Below are 16,915 nucleotides of genomic sequence, written 5' to 3'. Positions count from 1 at the left end.
AAGTAGTTAATTTCAGCTGTGTCACAAATCTCTTGTATTTTTGAGTGAGGTGGTAAGTGCTGCTCAGGAAGGATGAATGCTCATGCACCTTTGGATGCTCTTGTAATGTGTAAATATGAGGAAGGATCAGCTGTCCCTGTGTCATGAGTGACTGAGCTGCCTGGTCATGAGAAGACCTCTAGGAAGGCATCTCCAACAGCCTCCGTGGGCAGTCTGTTCCAGAGCTTCATCTGTCTTAGTTGTTTCCTGAGGAAGGAACCTGTCCAGTATTTTTCCCCTCACTGTAACTAAAGCTCATTGCATCTTACTCTGTCTGCCAAGAAAATGTTACTATTTTCTTCTGTAATTCTGTATATGCTTGAAGACTATTACCACTGCTACCCTCAGTATTTTCCAGGCTAAAATGTCTGGATTTGTTCCTTCTTTTGCACAGACCATTTTTCAGTCTTTTTAGTAGTTTTCACTGTTTTCTTGTGAATCCTTCTTATTTGTTCATCCCTTTTAGTTGCAGCTTCTAGCTGCAATAATGCTTCTAGATAAAGCCTTTCTAATAAGAAGGGGAGTGTAAGGGTTGTTGCCCATGTCTTATGAGCTAATGTTTTGCATGTAATTCACTAAAATTCTTTTATATCACTCAGAAATGGTGTCTAGCACTTACTTTTTCCTATGTTGGTGCAGTAGAAAATTGCTGCTGCCATGTCTAAGTTTGCTTTATTTTCTTATTTAAATACATCCTTACTAAAAGAAGTATTTTAAAATTTCTCCAGTTAGTCAGAAACCTTTTGATTTCTGATATTGTCCTTGAAGATACTGAACACCCTTGTATCACCCACATATTAAATGCACACACTTCCTATTCTACTTCTTTTGTCATACAGGTCTGTTGAAGAGAATGTCAGAGACTGAAATATTATAATTTATGACTTAAACATTCTCTTGAAGGACTTTTAAGACTGTATTACAAAGGCTGCAAAGAAGACTACTGCACCCTGAATGGGGCCCTGGCTGATGAAGATAAGATAAAGTAAAAACTCGCTGGGGACATTTCACAAAGCACAGGCTTAACACCTCCAAAGGTGGAGACCACAGCCCCAGGGCTATCAGCTGCCAGGCTTGAACAGACCCTCCACCAAAGGGCAGAGGGAGGAGAGGCTTTGGGTATCTGGGAAAAGCCTCTGGTCAGAGGCACAGTGACTGCCCATCCTCCACCGGGCAGATGGTGTGTGGTGTGGTGGTGTGTGGTAGCGTGGCCACAGCAGTGACGGGGGACCCTCACCACCAGCAGACCAGATGGAGGGGAGCAACGAGACGTGGCTGGTACCCTTGGATGGGTGATCTGCTTCCACCTAACCCCTGTCACCTCTCCCTGTCCCCCACCCCACACACACTTTTCTTTCCTTTTTCCTTTTCTTTTCTTTTTCTTTTCTTTTTTTTTCTTTTCTTTTTTCTTTTTTCTTTTCTTTTCTTTCTTTTTTCTTTTTTTTCTTTTTCTTTCTTTTTTCTTTCTCTTTCTTTCTTTCTCTTTCTTTCTTTTCTTTCTTTCCTTTCTTTCTTTCTTTCCTTTCTTTTCTCTTCCCTTCTCTTCTCTTCTCCTCTCTTCACCTCTTTTACCATTAAATAAAATACATCCATTTTTTGGCATCAACATCTAACCTCATTTGGTTTTAATCTCGTTTCTGGGGATATTTTGAACCTTCTAAGTTCTTTCCGGTTTATGCACAGAGACTTAGCTTGCTTTGCTTTTCTGGGTTTAAACTGGATCGCAACAGAGAACTGTACCTTTTGGGGTGATCAGACCACCCAATTTTACTAGTAAATTCTTGGTGATTGCCCAGTCTTAAGGAGCTGTGCAGCCACCAGTCATACTAACGTGGCAATTCTGAGGACCCCAGACTATTAGGAGTAAGTATGGCCCGGTTATTGAGCATCTCCCTTGATCTGAACCTCCCGAGTTAGACCAAGGACTTGAAGTCTCTCCCCCACCCCCACGTGTTTGAATGCAGATTGACTGGAGCTCTGTTGAAAGGTTTCACCAGATATGGGGAAGGTGGGTTGCCAAAACAGGATGTTGTTACAGGGAAATAGAACAGCTCTGTGTGGTTTAGGCTTTTTGTGGATTTAACCCAAAATACTTGTGTACAGTTAGCTCTTTCCTTCTCCTAAAGGATGTTGGCAGTCTGAAAACATGCTGCTGTCCCCTTCAGATGTTAGACAGTTCCAGAGGTATCTGGAGACAAAGTATTTTCAGGTGTGAACATACCTTGATTTTCATCAGTGAGGCTGGCTACTTCCTGTACTACAGAACATGCCCATTTTTAGAGAAGTCAGTGGTATATCACAGTATCATCTTGGTTCATGATGCAGTAGTAGGGAGCTAGGAAATGGCTTGGACAGAGACATATTAGACAAACATGAGAAACCAGTCACCCTAGAAACTACTGTAGCAAGAAACTTTTCCCTGGAGTTTATGTAATAGTTAAAGGCTGTGTGACTTTCATTCTAAATGCCAACTTAAACCATATGACAATCCTACTTGCCTTTAGCCACTATGGGTCACACCTGTCTAGCTCTCATATACATTTCTTGTGGTACTCAGCAACTGCATATCATTTTTCTGTGGGCTTTTTTCCCAGAAGTGTATATTCTTTCTTCTGAAGAAGAGCAATATTTATTCTAAATCCTGTTTACCCAGCAGACTTGGCATCTCCCTACACCTCCTTTTCAGCGCAGCTTTTATTCACCACACTCCACTCAATGGCTGCAAGCAGACTCATGGCTGTCAGCTGAGACACACGACCTGCTTTGTGCACTCCAGCCACCTTTCCCAGTGAAGGTCCATAGAAGAAAACTGGTGAAATGAGTATCCAAAGACAGATGTTTTCCTCAATAGCAGTTCATATGTGCTGTGAACCAGGCAGTGTCTGCTTGGCAGTTCCATGCCTAGAACACAATGCTGGTAAGAAGGTATGCATGTCCTCTTATGAAACTGTACTGTCAAAGCAGGTTTCACCTCTTAGCCCTCTCTGGTACTGGTCTGGGGCCACTTCAAAAGTATATCATTCTGACTGATTCAATCAGCAATCTTTTGGTGTTGATCTGTCAGAGCCGTGCTTTAAGAGTGATGGAGAAGTAGACATTACTCTAAATGTGCTTAAGGTACATAATAAGTACTGAAACAGCAGTTTACTCCAACTCAGGCAAATTAACAAAGAATTTTATTGAGTATTCAATTTAGCACCACACAAAAGGTACACTGTGCTTTGTGTTGCCTTTAAGAAACATGCCAGAACACTTTCAAACTATAAAAACTAATGTAAAAAGCTTTCTTGTTTATCAACAGAACTTACTATTTGCTTTAGAGAAGCTACTCTGAAAAAAACCACAGCTTTTGTACATAATGTTTTAATGGTCTTCCAGGGCAGACTAAGTGTTGTTCCCTTACCCATTAGCTCTCTTCCATGTCCTGGGGTTTGACCTTGTTAAAAAAAAAAATCACTTAGGCCAAGGTCCTTTCAAGAAAAGCATTCAGTCCAGAACTCTTATTAGCAGATGGAACTCACAATATACTAGTCACCTGCTACATTCTACTTCTTGAAAAGTAGAATAATTTTGATCAATGGAAATTGTATGAATTGGGCTCTACAAATCAGTTCCATGCTCACTGAGAAAGATCTGGAGTCAGCTTTTAGTTTTGTCTTGGACTCAAGATAAACAAGGAGTACATACTTGATAAAACTACAGAAAAATTGTACCACAGAGAAAAGGTGGGTGACTGGGAAGGGTCTTGTTACAGTGGGGATTACTGTAACACGCATATATCAAACCAGGAGTCCCATGGAAAAGAAATATATATGGACAGATAAATTCTTGGTAGATGTTTCAGAGATGTTTATTCTCCAGCCGCATGGCCCTGCTCAGCCTCGTTCCCCATTGGTTGGTTTGTGTTTCCCTGCGCGGGCAAGGACCCTCGGGTCCAGTGACTGTGACAGTTCCTCGGCAGAGCCCCGGCCATGCGGCTGGAGAAATAAACACCTCTGAAACATCTAGCAAGAATCTGTCCATATATATTTCTTTTCCACGGGACTCCTGGTTTGATATATGCGTGTTACAGTATCCGCACTGTAACAGTCATTTAGTCTACTTTCTCTTTCAATACAGATTTTTATGCTGTAATGGCTTGAAATTATTTCAAATATAAGGTGCTTCTAAAGCCCATGTCAGGGGGTTGGAACTAGATAGAACCTTTCCAATCCAAACCATTCTATGATGCTATTTCATTCTGAACTATTTACTGGTCCCTCACATAGCCAAACTTCAACTGTTCAGATTTAAGTTCTCTATATTAACTATTACACTAACTTTAAATGGGCTTTGTTTTTCTTTTTTTAATTGAGGTGAACTGGAAATGTATCTATTTTGCCTGAATATGGAACACACAAATATTTCAGAACATTCTTTGATGCACCTTGCAGTTAGAGAAAGCCCAGTTTGCATAAACGGAACTTTAGCAAGTCAACAATAGTAGTAGAGCCATAGTCAAATGAAACTGTGGAATAGACCCCGTGCTAATGCATATAAAGAGAGAACTGGAAAACAGCTAGGCTTCCAGCTTCACTGACTCCAGTATGGAACGTGCTTCTTTATACTCTTCAGCTTCTTCCAATTCTTTTTCGTTTTCCTGTAATCAAAAACAACATTTTTGAGTACTCTGAAAATAACTGTTGTGGGATTAAATTTAAGAAGGTAAAAAAACTGCTAGCAAATGTTGCTGCCTGTTCCGAGCTTCCCCTCCCTGAGACAAGCCAGGACTTGCCTCTGTCATGTGCTCTGAAGCCCTTTGTTCCAAACGCGGGCAAAACCAAATGTAACTCAGACTCTTTAGCAGTGTCTCATTGGCCGGTCACCCTGGGTACGCCCCCAGTCCTCCCCTTTCCCCTTCTCCCAATAAAAGAAAGGACCAAGAGGGGGCCCGGCCTCTTTGGCTTGCACCCTTTCTGCGAACGTCTTGTCTCTGTTTCTATTTGAAAGCTTCTAATTGCAGGAATTGGCAACCAAAAGCTGTATTTCTCCCTCTTTGCTTCTGCTGGTGGTATCAGCTTTGCAGCTACTACTGCTGCTTTTAGAGCTACTGAAATGCTGGATTGCCCGTGCTACCTCTCTAGGCTGCCCGAGGCTTTCTAAGGCATTGAACTACGAGCCCAGCCAGTAAAAAGCTGTAAGTATACCTCCTCAAGCAAATATGAAGGCTGAGGTACTCAACAATGTTTTTGTCTTACTGGCAGCTTCTTCCCACACCTCTGAAGTGGACAGACTATGAAATAGGGACTGGGAGAGCAAAGTCCCTCCCATTCTAAGTAAAGATTAGGTTTTTTATCTAATCTTTACCTTATCAGGATGACCACCTGAGGAACCTGAATGTACCTAAATCTACAGGACCTGACAAGATGCTTCCCAGATTCCTGGGGGAATTGCCTGATGTAGTTGCCAAGATCCTCTCTATAACATTTGAAAAGTCATGGTAGTCAGGTGAAGTCCTTAAAGAAAACAAAAAGGGAATTGTCATTGTGGACTTCCTGGACCCTCACAACATCCTTCTCTGTAAATTGGAGAGAGGTGGATTTGATGGGTGGACTCTTCACTCGATAAGGAATTGGCTGGATGGTCACAGCCAGAGAAGTGGTCAATGACTGAATGTTTGGATGGAAATCAGTGACAAGTGGTGTCCCTTGGGTGTCTGTATGGTGACCAGTGTTATTTAATATCTTCATTAATGACATAGAAAGTGAGACCAGTGAATGTGCAGATAAACCAAGCTGAGTAGTGCAGCTGATGCACCTGAAGGATGGGATGCCACCCAGAGGAACATGGACAAGCTTGAGAAGTGGGCCCATGAAAATCTCATGAGGTTTAACAAGGCCAAGTGCAAGGTGCTGCACCTGGGTCAGAGCAACCCTGGTATCAGCACAGGCTGGGGGATGGACAGATCAGAGCAGCCCTGCCCAGAAGGACTTGGGGGTGCTGGTGGCTGAGAGGCTGGACATGACCCAGCCATGGGCACTCACAGCCCAGAGAGCCAAACGTGTCCTGGGCTGCATCCAAAGCAGCGCGGCCAGCAGGGCCAGGGAGGGGATTCTGCCCCTCTGCTCTGCTCTGCTGGGACCCCACCTGCAGTGCTGCATCCAGCTCTGGGGTCCCAGCACAGGAAGGACACGGAGATGTTGGAGCGAGTCCAGAGGAGGTCACGGAGATGATCAGAGGGCTGGAGCACCTCCCCTTTTAGGACAGGCTGAGAGTTGGGTTTGTTCAGCCTGGAGAACAGGCGGCTCTGAGCAGCCCTCACAGCAGCCTTTCAGTACTTAATGGGGGCCTACAAGAAAGGTGGGGACAAACTTTTTAGTAGGGCCTGTTGTGACAGGACAAGGGGTGGTGGCTTTAAACTAGAAGAGGATAGATTCAGACTAGATATAAAGAAGTTTTTTACAGTGAGGGTGATGAAACTATAGGACAGGTTGCCCAGAGAGGTGGTAGGTGCCACATCCATGTAAATATTCACTGTGAGGCTGGATGAGGCTCTAAGCAACCTGATGTAGTTGAAGATGTTCCTGGTCATTGCAAGGGAGTTGGAACAGATGATCTATAAAGGTTCGTTGTAACCCAAACCATTCTATGAAAGAGGAATATAAAACTTTTGAAAACGCACATTCTATGTTACTAAAAGCACAGGTAAATTCTTTTGTCCTGCTTAAGGTCCCAGATAATGGCTGGCATGTGCAAGTAGATACACATACCTTTATTTTATCACGTTAAATATTTAAAACCAAGGTATCAGTAAGAACAAACTTCAGACCAAGAGTCCTCTTAGAAAATTGTCAGTAGACTGACAACTGAAAAACATACTACGGATACAGTAAATTTTAATAAAAGCATTGAAGGTGAGCTAAGCACAGAAAGCAACACATGAAGACTTCCAAATTCTTAACAATAGTAACTGCCCCCATTCCTTGTTTTAAGTTTGCATACCATGAGTCAATAGCATCATTTCTTCATGCCACTGAAATCTAGACTTACTAACTGTTAAGTAAGTAGTTGAATGACAAAAAGACCCTAAATCCTGCCAAGTACTGAGCATTTATTCTGGAAAATAGTAGAGGCAAACTACCTGAGACTAGAACACCTTGACTTTTCCATTAAAAAAGTATTTGCATTTTAGCTATCACTATATCTGGGACTCAATTTAGGCTGTATATTTTTAGTCTCACAATACCATTTATTGTGTACGAACACATGTAGCTGAGTTCTTGATGAGACGTCAGCTTTTAAAATAAGCATGATCATCTCCAAACGTAGTACAGGTTCAGTGAATCTATTTGTACAAAATACTCTTTATTTCTGCAAGTATTTGTATCTTTAAAAACATGGCAGTACTGCTCACTTCACTAATAAAACATAAAGAAATACTCAGCAAAGACTCATCTGACTTGTCCATAGCAGAATAAAGGCAGTAACCAAAGTATTTTGACTATTTCAGTTCCCTACAAGCATATTATATACATTTATACTATCTATAAAACCAAAAGTGGGTGAACTGATTCCTCTGATGATGGAACTAGCACAGGAGTTCTGAGTCCATTTTCACAGTCTGGTGTAAGCGTATGTCAAAGGTACATTCCATTAAAGGTAACTTCTAACACACACAGTCTTCACTTACTGAAGACCAAGTCTGCAAAGACAGTTATCTAAAGCAAAATACTGGTATCTCACAGGATGCTGATCTTTGGACCTAGGGAAACAAATTCTTTAATCCAGCTTTAATTTGCTGCAGTTGTTTATCCAAGTGCACCTAGCACTTCTTGATCAGTGGGGTGTGGTGCAATACTCACTAGTAGTTGAGTAAGCTCTGCATGTGCAACTTCTAGTCTGCGCTGGCAGTCTGGAATCATCATTCGTGACTCTTGCAAGATCTCGATCTGTGAAAATTGGAAGTCAAATTAGAATATATTCCAGATAGAAACATTATCTTTTAGGATAAGGCTTTACTCTGAAAAATCAGCAATCTAGTCATTACCTAGGAACTTCAGAACAGTTGCCTATCTTCTGAATAGGCTTCTTTTCTTACAAGATACTCACTTGGCATAACTGCCTAAAACTCTGTTAATTTACAGGACATTTCCATTTACTCTGTGCTTAACTGAATATCAAGTATTAAGTGCAAGACAGTGTTCAGAATAATCTTTCCCTTGGGAAAAAAGTACAGCTTAGTAAGGTTTTCAGCATCTGTTAAAAAGTCTATTTAAAACAAACTTTCTCCTGCTGTCACGAAGCAGCTTCATCCAAAATGGGATCAGCTGGTTATATAAATATCTCCTGCATCTTTTGGGTAATAAAGAAAAAGAGTGTTCAGATAATACCCCATAGAGATAATTACTGCATGAAAAAAGTTATTGAGTTATTGATCACATTGTGTGCAGACTGCAGGAGGCTCTGACTGAAAGACAAAGGTAAAGAAAAATGAAAAGCAAAGACCAGCAGGCTCATATTTTTGATACTTATCATGCATAAAAAGTTATTACATATCCTTGTGCTTCATTTTAGGATAAAGATTATTCTCACCATGCACTTTGAACAAAATTACTTAACTAGCACCCCACTGAATCTGAAAATCCTGCCACCTCCTAAAGAAAACAACATCAGTTTTAAGAAAGGGAACATTTATTTCATGGAGCATTTCTGGATCTGAACACCAAATACTGAGAAGAAAAGATGTGCAGAGTTGTTCAGTGATGTTAAATCTATTTATAAATGAAAATCTGTTATATATTTAAATATGAAACATCTACATTCAGGATAACCTGCAACAGAAAACCTCCCCTTTAAATGGCTCATTTCTGTCATTCCTATGTTGTATTGTCCTGCTAGTATGAGTGCTGCTCTACCAAAAGGTCATTGTAAAAGGTATGTTAAGCTATAGCTAAGAATGTATTTATGTATTCAGGAAGGCTTTATGTAAACAAGACATTATCACCATGTTTTTAAGTGTCACTTAGTCCATTTGGTTTTTGAGAGAAAAAACTTAGTTTCTAATTTTACACTTTCATCGGTCAATGTAACATCCATAGAGTGAGGTGTGCCATAAACCGCATGAGATGATGCCTTTTGCTTTATGAAGTAGAATACCTATAGGAGTGAGAATATCCAATAATTACTTCCTTGCACCAGCATTGCTAAAGATTTGTGTGTTGTAAAGCTGGCAGATGGTATGAAATTAGTAACTTACTTGGTATGTGCCACTAGGTAAGTGACTTGGGAAGGCATATAAATCTAAAATCTGTAAGCTGTAGTCCTGCCTGCTCTAAGAAATGAACAAATCTACCCAAATCATTCTATTTGAAACAATACTGACTAATTTCCAAAGGGTTACCCAAGTTTTATTTATATTTGCCTATGGTTATGCAATGATGAATAAAAATCAGAAGGATGATAAATCCTAGAATTATATTCAGTAGGTGCAAACAGCTGGAGACTAGAACAGGAATTTAGTGGAACCATTATCATTTAACTTTGGCATAAACCACTTTTTTTCAAGTAATGCTGATAGTCCCAGACAGACTATTTACCTTTACAAATATACGTAATAAAGCAAAATCAGAAGCTCAAATAATTATATAAGCTTTAGGACTGGACTTTTAAAAGTGTTCGTTCTTCAAATTCTATCAAAATTCTGCCCGACTTTTGGCCAAAACTGTAAGGGTAACAAGCACAATAGCCACTCAAACTCCAGTGCCAGCCATCCATCCCTGTGACATGCACTGCAGCTACTCAAATTCCACTGAGGGGACTGGGGCAATTCCAGTTCTAGCTAAGGACTGTTGTTTAACCCCAGTCAGCAACTGAGTACCCTGCAGCAGCTCACTTGCTCCTGCCTGATACGGAGAAGGTAACAGGAAGAAAAGGTAAACTGTGTGGGCTGAGATAAGAACAATTTAATAACTTTAAAAAATGCGGCAATAATAATGAGGGAGGGAGAGATATCAGTTTTATCAGCTTCAAAAAGACAGAAGCAGAGTATGCTGATTTGGGTTTTTTTCCCAGCTGACCCACATCCAACCAAGAGATTTAGAGATATGCAGATCCACAAATAATTTGAAAGCTACGAAAAACAAAAGAAAAAAAACCAAAACCCAAACCAACCCAACCCAACCCAGAAAAACCAAAAATAAAACCAAAAAACCCCCCACCAAACCTCCACAGGGATCTCCTTGCTCTTAGGACAGCCTGATATACTACTGGGTCACAGGGTATAATGGCAGTATTGTTTCACGTGACAAGAGTGGTGCTCGAAACAGAAGAGGTAGGCTAAAAACTGTGACAAATGTAAATGAGTCATATATGTACCAATTATATATACATATATGAATATAAAGTCTAGCTTTCAAATACTGTCACATAATCACTTGCCCAGTTTCTGTTGTACAGATAATCCTAACTGTATGGATCTACTCAAAGATGAGAGTTAAGAAAAGATATGCAGATAATTGTTTGCTAAAACAAGTGCTATGGGTTTGAACTACTTTTCCTCAAAAAGTCTGTAAAACACTTGGAATCCACTAATTACAGCCATATCTGGTGGAAGGACAGGAACCTAAAAGAAAAAAAGCAATCTCTAAGTATCACAAACACCAAAGGTTTCAAAATTTAGTAATCTCACTAAGTAAGAGATTGTAGCATACAAAAAATAATCATGGTAAGGCTATTGGTTGGTTAATTCATATTTGTAACTTAAATCCACACCATTGTAGTACTTCTCACCTCAGCAGTAAACAGGGAGTAGTATCAAGGCACTGGGTCTTGGTAATATCAGTGTGCTTGGCCAGGATGGTGGGGTGGTGTGGTGTGGGGATACAGAGAGTAGAACAGCATAGATGTTGTAGGAAAAAGCTGGGCATAGGGAAGGCAGGAACTCAAAAGGAGATACAGCACTAAGGTGAATTTGGACAGGAAAAAAACCCACAAATACACACAAGTATTGTAGGAAACCCAGCTTTATGATTTCTACTTCCTTTCAGGCCCAAAAGAAGCCTGAGCTATCCACAAATACAGGATACAACAGCCCACTTGCTGTAGGCAAGTTGTCAAATACATTGATCAAAAGACTCCTGAAGGACCTTGAAGGAAAGCTTCAGTAAAAAACTGGAGAACACTGTTTTGTTTCTACAGTGTTTGAGTGCCTGAAGAAATGGCAATGTGTCAACAACAAACCACCTACCACTTCTAGCATGAAAGCTGAAGGAGGAGCTCTTTCCAACCAGGCAGGGTCTCTTCCAACCTGGTGATTCTGTTATTCTGTGAAACTAAGACTTCATTATGACAAAATCTGCAGGGAGGTAGAACTACACTACTTCTTGCTACCCAGAGAAACTATAAGCAGCATTTGCACCTGGTGGGATAAATCAAAAGTATTTTAATATTTGTTATCATAATGAAGTCTTCTTGCACGCTAAAATGGAATCTTCAAATTATAATTTTGGTCAGCACCTACCAGCACTGCAAGGAAACTGTCCTTTTCCTTTTTCTGGTATTGAACCTGCTCCTCATTAAGCAAGTCCTTCTGGACAGTTCAGATGCAGGCTAGCATCGAACAACTGCCAACCACTGCAGATGGTCACTGCCTCAGCTAGACAACACTTGAGTCCACTGGAATCATGAGCTGCCCCACTGCATAAGGAGTTAGGAGAAAAATACTGAGTCACATCCTACTGCTCTTCAAAGGGACTGATCCTTCATTACAGACCAGACATACTCTGAAGAATACATATGCTGTAGAAATGGCACTATTCACCTTAAAGTGAAACTTTCCATATTCACTTTTGTATGTAAAACTGTGTGTTCTGAGTTATAACTAGAAAACTAAATGTGAACAGTAGTACATCAAGAGAAAGTATTGCTTTTAAGCTTTTTAAGACTCCCTCCCGGAACTCTGGATTGATGTGTGTGTGTATATAAATACGTAAATATACACACACACATATATGATTTAGCTAATACCTCAGCTAAACTAATAGTTAAAACTTTTCTCCTAGTCTCAAGCGACTGAATTTGTTCCCATCCCCTAACTGTTACTTTTCATTACCAAATAAAGACTACACCTGTATTTTAAGTGTTACTCACCCTAGAAAAGAAATTAGAGATTATTAACTCTCAGAGGCAATTCTTAAAATGTGTAACCTCCAGATATTTATCTGAAAAACATCTCAAAGTCTTATCTGTATCCAAAATACTGTTTTGAGCAAACTCGCCTGGTACTATATAACTTTAATTCTCCAAATTTTTAATAACCTAAAATATTAACAACTTCCAGAATGCGAAGTGCACTAAATGAACAAGAAGTGAAGACATCATTGCAAGAACTGATTGCTTTCAAAGTGGATCAGGCAACTTCTGAATGAATCCAAGACTGTTCCTGTGAAGGCTTTTGTCATTGGTCTCTGAAAATACCTTCAAGTAGTATGTAACACTTAATTTCAGCAGAAGTTCCCAGCCATTGCTGGTTTTGACTTCCATGATATCTTGCAGGTCACTGTGGAAATACCATGATGCAGTCAAATAATCTGATGAATGGGCAACACTTAAAATAGGAATTGAATTCATTAGTTCTTGTTAGTACCAGATCTTCAAAAAGGCTACTGTTTGGGAGGATCTTCAAGTCTCAGTCGGGTGAGGCAGAAGACAGCTCTGCTCTATAAATACAAATCTTTATTTGTCTACAAACGCTTTATTTGTATTTCATTCCCATGGCATAATGAAAGCAAGGCAGGACATAGACATATGAAGTGAAATACGAATTTACTAAAAAAAGTTGGTTTAGCTTGTTCTAAAAGTGCATTCTCCTATCTTCTGTTAATTTTATATTTGAATTCTCTTTAACCTATTCTTCCATTGTTTAAAAATAAAGACAGGACACCAGAAGGTTATGTTTATGACTATTAAGTGAAAATAATTTTAGTTTACAGTTTTGATTTCTGTGAAGATTTGAGAGAAAATATCTGGGAAATACCTGGGGGGAAAAAAATTAATCAAAAGGTAACACAGTTAGTTGAAAGAATACAAAGACCACAGTGAAACACAGACATTTCATACTTCTGTAGAGAATAAACACCAATCTCCCAAACCCAAGCCTTCTCCGCATGAGCAGGAAATGCGACATTTTTTCTTCCAAAAGGGTATGTATCAACTGCCTGCAACCACTATCCCTGTGGGAAACCTTCCAAGAAAAAATGTAATGATACTGTAACAGTGACACTAAACCATACTCTTGAGAAGACCAAAGTACAGCATGCTACTTTCCTAATCTATGACTTCACTACAAACTCCAGCAGCTCCGCATCTGCATACCCACTGCTCTCTTTCTCTGAGGTCTGTGATTTTACCGAAAGGATACTGGTGTACTCAAGAGCTGGAATGTTTCCCCTTCATATTAAGTATCAGGCATTCTCACTTTGCTGTAACACTTCCACTTAGCAGCAAGCACTTCATTTACCTATATGCATCCAGACCATGTATTTACTACCGGTTCTTAGTATTTCTGAGAAACAGTTCGTGATGGCTCCACACACAGTTACTGAGTAACAGCCATCCTGACACAAAGTGCTAAGTAATCTATCTATCTATCTATCTATCTATCTATCTATCTATTATAATCCCTATAGTTTAACACCTAAAAGAAATTTCTACAGCTGCTTTTTATGACTTCTATAATTGACAGGATTTTAGTCTAGTATTTATATAACAAGAGTCTGGAAAAAAGTACAGGAGATTCCTCGATCTAAAAATTACTGTGATTAAATGAAAACAAATAAGGATTTTTACCTGCTTCTTAATTCCATAATCATCACATGCTTCAGCTTTCATTTTTTCAATCTTTTCTTCTTGCTGTTTTGCTTCTTTTTCATACATAACTTTTTCTTTTGCCAGCCTGCAATTAATAAACAATTGATTGGGTTAATCTGGTTCTATTTCAGTAAAAAGTTACATCAGTGTTAATAGCCCCCACCCAAAAGTTACAGGCCTGGAAGGTAATATGCAGTTTTATAAAAAAAGGCTTTTAACCACTGCAAAAAACCCCTGTATCTAGGAAATGCTGAACTTAGTTTTAATGAATAATGAGAATTTTCTCCACTTATCTTGATGCTGGTTTGGGGGTCATAGACAAAAGTAACAGTTCCATAATTTATATTACAACAATTTTCTTTATTTCCTATCTTTCAAAGGAAAAGGAATCCATGTTTTGATCCTAATAATGAACCCATACCTGGGAGCAGGATGTTTTTTGCTAACAAGCACAGATTCAAGAGTAATGTAAATAAGTTTGAAGGTCAGAGAAATATTAAGCTAGTCTAATATGATGTTCTACAGTAATTATTACACTGCAATCCCATTATCAAACTTTATGTTGCATCTCCCACTTTATTACATATGTTCATTAGGTATATGCTACATTACACAATACCAGATAAGAACCAAAACATCCCTCAGGATATGAAAAATACTGGAACAACTTCTGTCTTCAGCTAGTTCAAGAGCAGAACAAACATTGAGATGCTACTGCAGACCTGAGATCATGCTGAAGAAAATCCTTCCCCAAACAAGAGTTAGAAAAAGATCAGCCTATATAAGATTGTTTGAGAAGAATTTAATATCCAAAAAACCACAACCAGATCCAAGAAGCAAAGAATATATTATACCATGAAAGGAGAATAAATAAAGGTCTAGTAGAGAGCTTCATGACCACATTAGTGCATCAGCGCAAATTAATTCATAATCTGTCACCGTTAAGTGCCCTACTAGAAGCGCTGAGGATGCACAGAATGTTATCAGGGTGACAAGAATCTCTGTGAACTGAAGCTGCCACAAAAGCACCAAAAGCAGCTGTATTGCACAAAAAATTCCATCAAGAATATACTGATAATCCAGCAGCCAGAACTCTCCCTCTTTTTTGTAAGAGTTTACATCAGCAAAACTGGTTTTGCTAAAATAGCCTTAAGATGTGGCTCCACAGCAGTCAGTCTAAGCTGGGCTGTGGCAGAACACACCTGAACTCATTTCAGTCCTCCTAGAGTCACACAACCAGACAGGGCCTTCAGCCTTACAAAGCATCTTCACCTGCATGCAAAGCGCATACTCTGGGTATCAGCTCAGCCAGTTTCTACAAGTAAGCCAAGTACTAGCTTTGAGAAGTAGAACTGGAGAAAAGACAGGAGCCTAAGTACTACTAATAAAGACACTAAATCAGTGGCTGTAATTCCAACTATTGGAACTAGTTCCAGTATTAGCATCAGTAAATATTGATTTATTAGAGGATGAATTAATTGTTTGATCAAGGTTACTTGATTTAATTCCAGACAACATTAGTTGCTTTGCTACTTTTAGGTTCCAAAAAAGTTCATTTTAATCAATCTGTGAGACAGATGACTTTTTTTGAATGAGAACCACAAATTCCCTTGAGGAGCACGGGGAGACATATGACTGAACAAAGTTGTTATGTGATTCACTTACTGAAGCGTGTATCCCAGTGAAACTAAAGGCAACTTGTAATGCTGAATAAAACATTTTAAATTATTTTAAATTTTAGCTAAAACAAAAGTTTCAATGCTTGTCATTATTTATATTTTCACATTCACATCTCCTATGCATACTAACTTTTCAAACTGACTGTTCAGTCAAGTTTGCATACTTTTATCAAACAGGAAAAGACTGCATGTTCTGACGTAGTTTAGAACTAACTTGAACTTTTGCCTACCTTTCTCACATCTAGATACTTAAGAATTGCATCAGTATTGACCTATTTCTGTAGTAGCTGCACAGGAGAACTTGAAATATTCTGAAATATGAGAATGTTTTCTGAAATAGGAGAACGTTTTCTGTGACAGATTTCCCACTGCACTTTGTTCAGTACTCAGATTTATTGAAGTTAATGCTCTGTTTATCATAAGATTGGGATGGTGATACCTAATGCTATTAAAGAAGTTCTGATTTGAAAACATTTCCCGTCCTAGATCCTTTCTCTAGATGTCATGAAGCCATTTCTACTGTATATGTAGCTTGAGGAGATGCTAATTAAGTTGACAGCTCGATTAGAAAAGGAAAGTGAAATTTCTTAATGGAGAAATACTAACCCTTAATCACCTCTTAAAAATTTCAGCAGACATGTACACAAAAATACCTGCATTATACTTCCCTCTCTTCTTCCTTTAACCCTTTCTGTCTAGAAAACAGGTTCTGTGTTGGATGGGGGTTTTGTTTGTGTTTTTTTGTTTGTTGTTTTGTTTGTTTGTTGTGGTTCTGTTTGTTTGGGGGTGTTTTTTTTGGTTGGGTTTTTTTGGTGGTGGTGGGGTTTGTTGGTTGGTTGGTTGGTTTTGTTGGTTTTTTTTTTCCAAAAGATTAAAATGGATACAAACCAGAATCTTTATACATGGTGTGACCATACACAGTGAACAGAGTAAGAATAGCTCAGTAGGTACCAGAAAAAGTCAGATAATAATTTGCTGCATTTGTGTACATTTCAAGGACACAAGTCATTCAGAGATGAAAAAACCTGCAACTGTAAAAACCACAAAGAGCTTAACTTTAGCAGACATTTTACTGTGTCATAACAAACACAGGGTTTAGGAACTTTAACTTTCAACTGAAAGAATAAAAAAAAAAAAAGTTAATTACTTTTATCATGGCTGTATACCACACATATATACATATAATTTGCATAACACACACATATGCTTGTATATGGGCAATAACCCTTTATTCTACAATAGACAGTTCCTTAAAATATTACCTTGTTTTTAAACAATCTGTCACCAGGTATCCATCTGAAACCTTATGGTTAGCCTTATTTCAGATACACAACATCCAGCATTGTCTAATA

The 16,915-nt window shown here is 39.0% G+C and overlaps 1 protein-coding gene across 1 annotated transcript in view; it reads right to left on the bottom strand.

The window, feature by feature from the left end:
• Nucleotides 1-3,193: 3,193 nt before the first annotated feature.
• TBCA (tubulin folding cofactor A) overlaps nucleotides 3,194-16,915 on the bottom strand; it is a 26,657-nt gene continuing 12,935 nt past the window's right edge. Inside the window, exons 2-4 of the mRNA XM_042028884.1 lie at nucleotides 13,864-13,969; nucleotides 7,881-7,967; nucleotides 3,194-4,678 (exon numbers count right to left, since the gene is read on the bottom strand). Coding sequence (XP_041884818.1) covers nucleotides 4,598-4,678; nucleotides 7,881-7,967; nucleotides 13,864-13,969 — 274 coding nt within the window. The 3' untranslated portion in view covers nucleotides 3,194-4,597. The remainder of the gene's footprint in view (nucleotides 4,679-7,880; nucleotides 7,968-13,863; nucleotides 13,970-16,915) is intronic.

Source organism: Corvus kubaryi, unplaced genomic scaffold (genome assembly GCF_017639235.1).
Source record: "Corvus kubaryi isolate FWS band 111438036 unplaced genomic scaffold, C.kubaryi_AGA036_p1.0 37308, whole genome shotgun sequence".
Classification (NCBI taxonomy): domain Eukaryota; kingdom Metazoa; phylum Chordata; class Aves; order Passeriformes; family Corvidae; genus Corvus; species Corvus kubaryi.
This window is presented reverse-complemented; position numbering and strand designations above follow the sequence as displayed.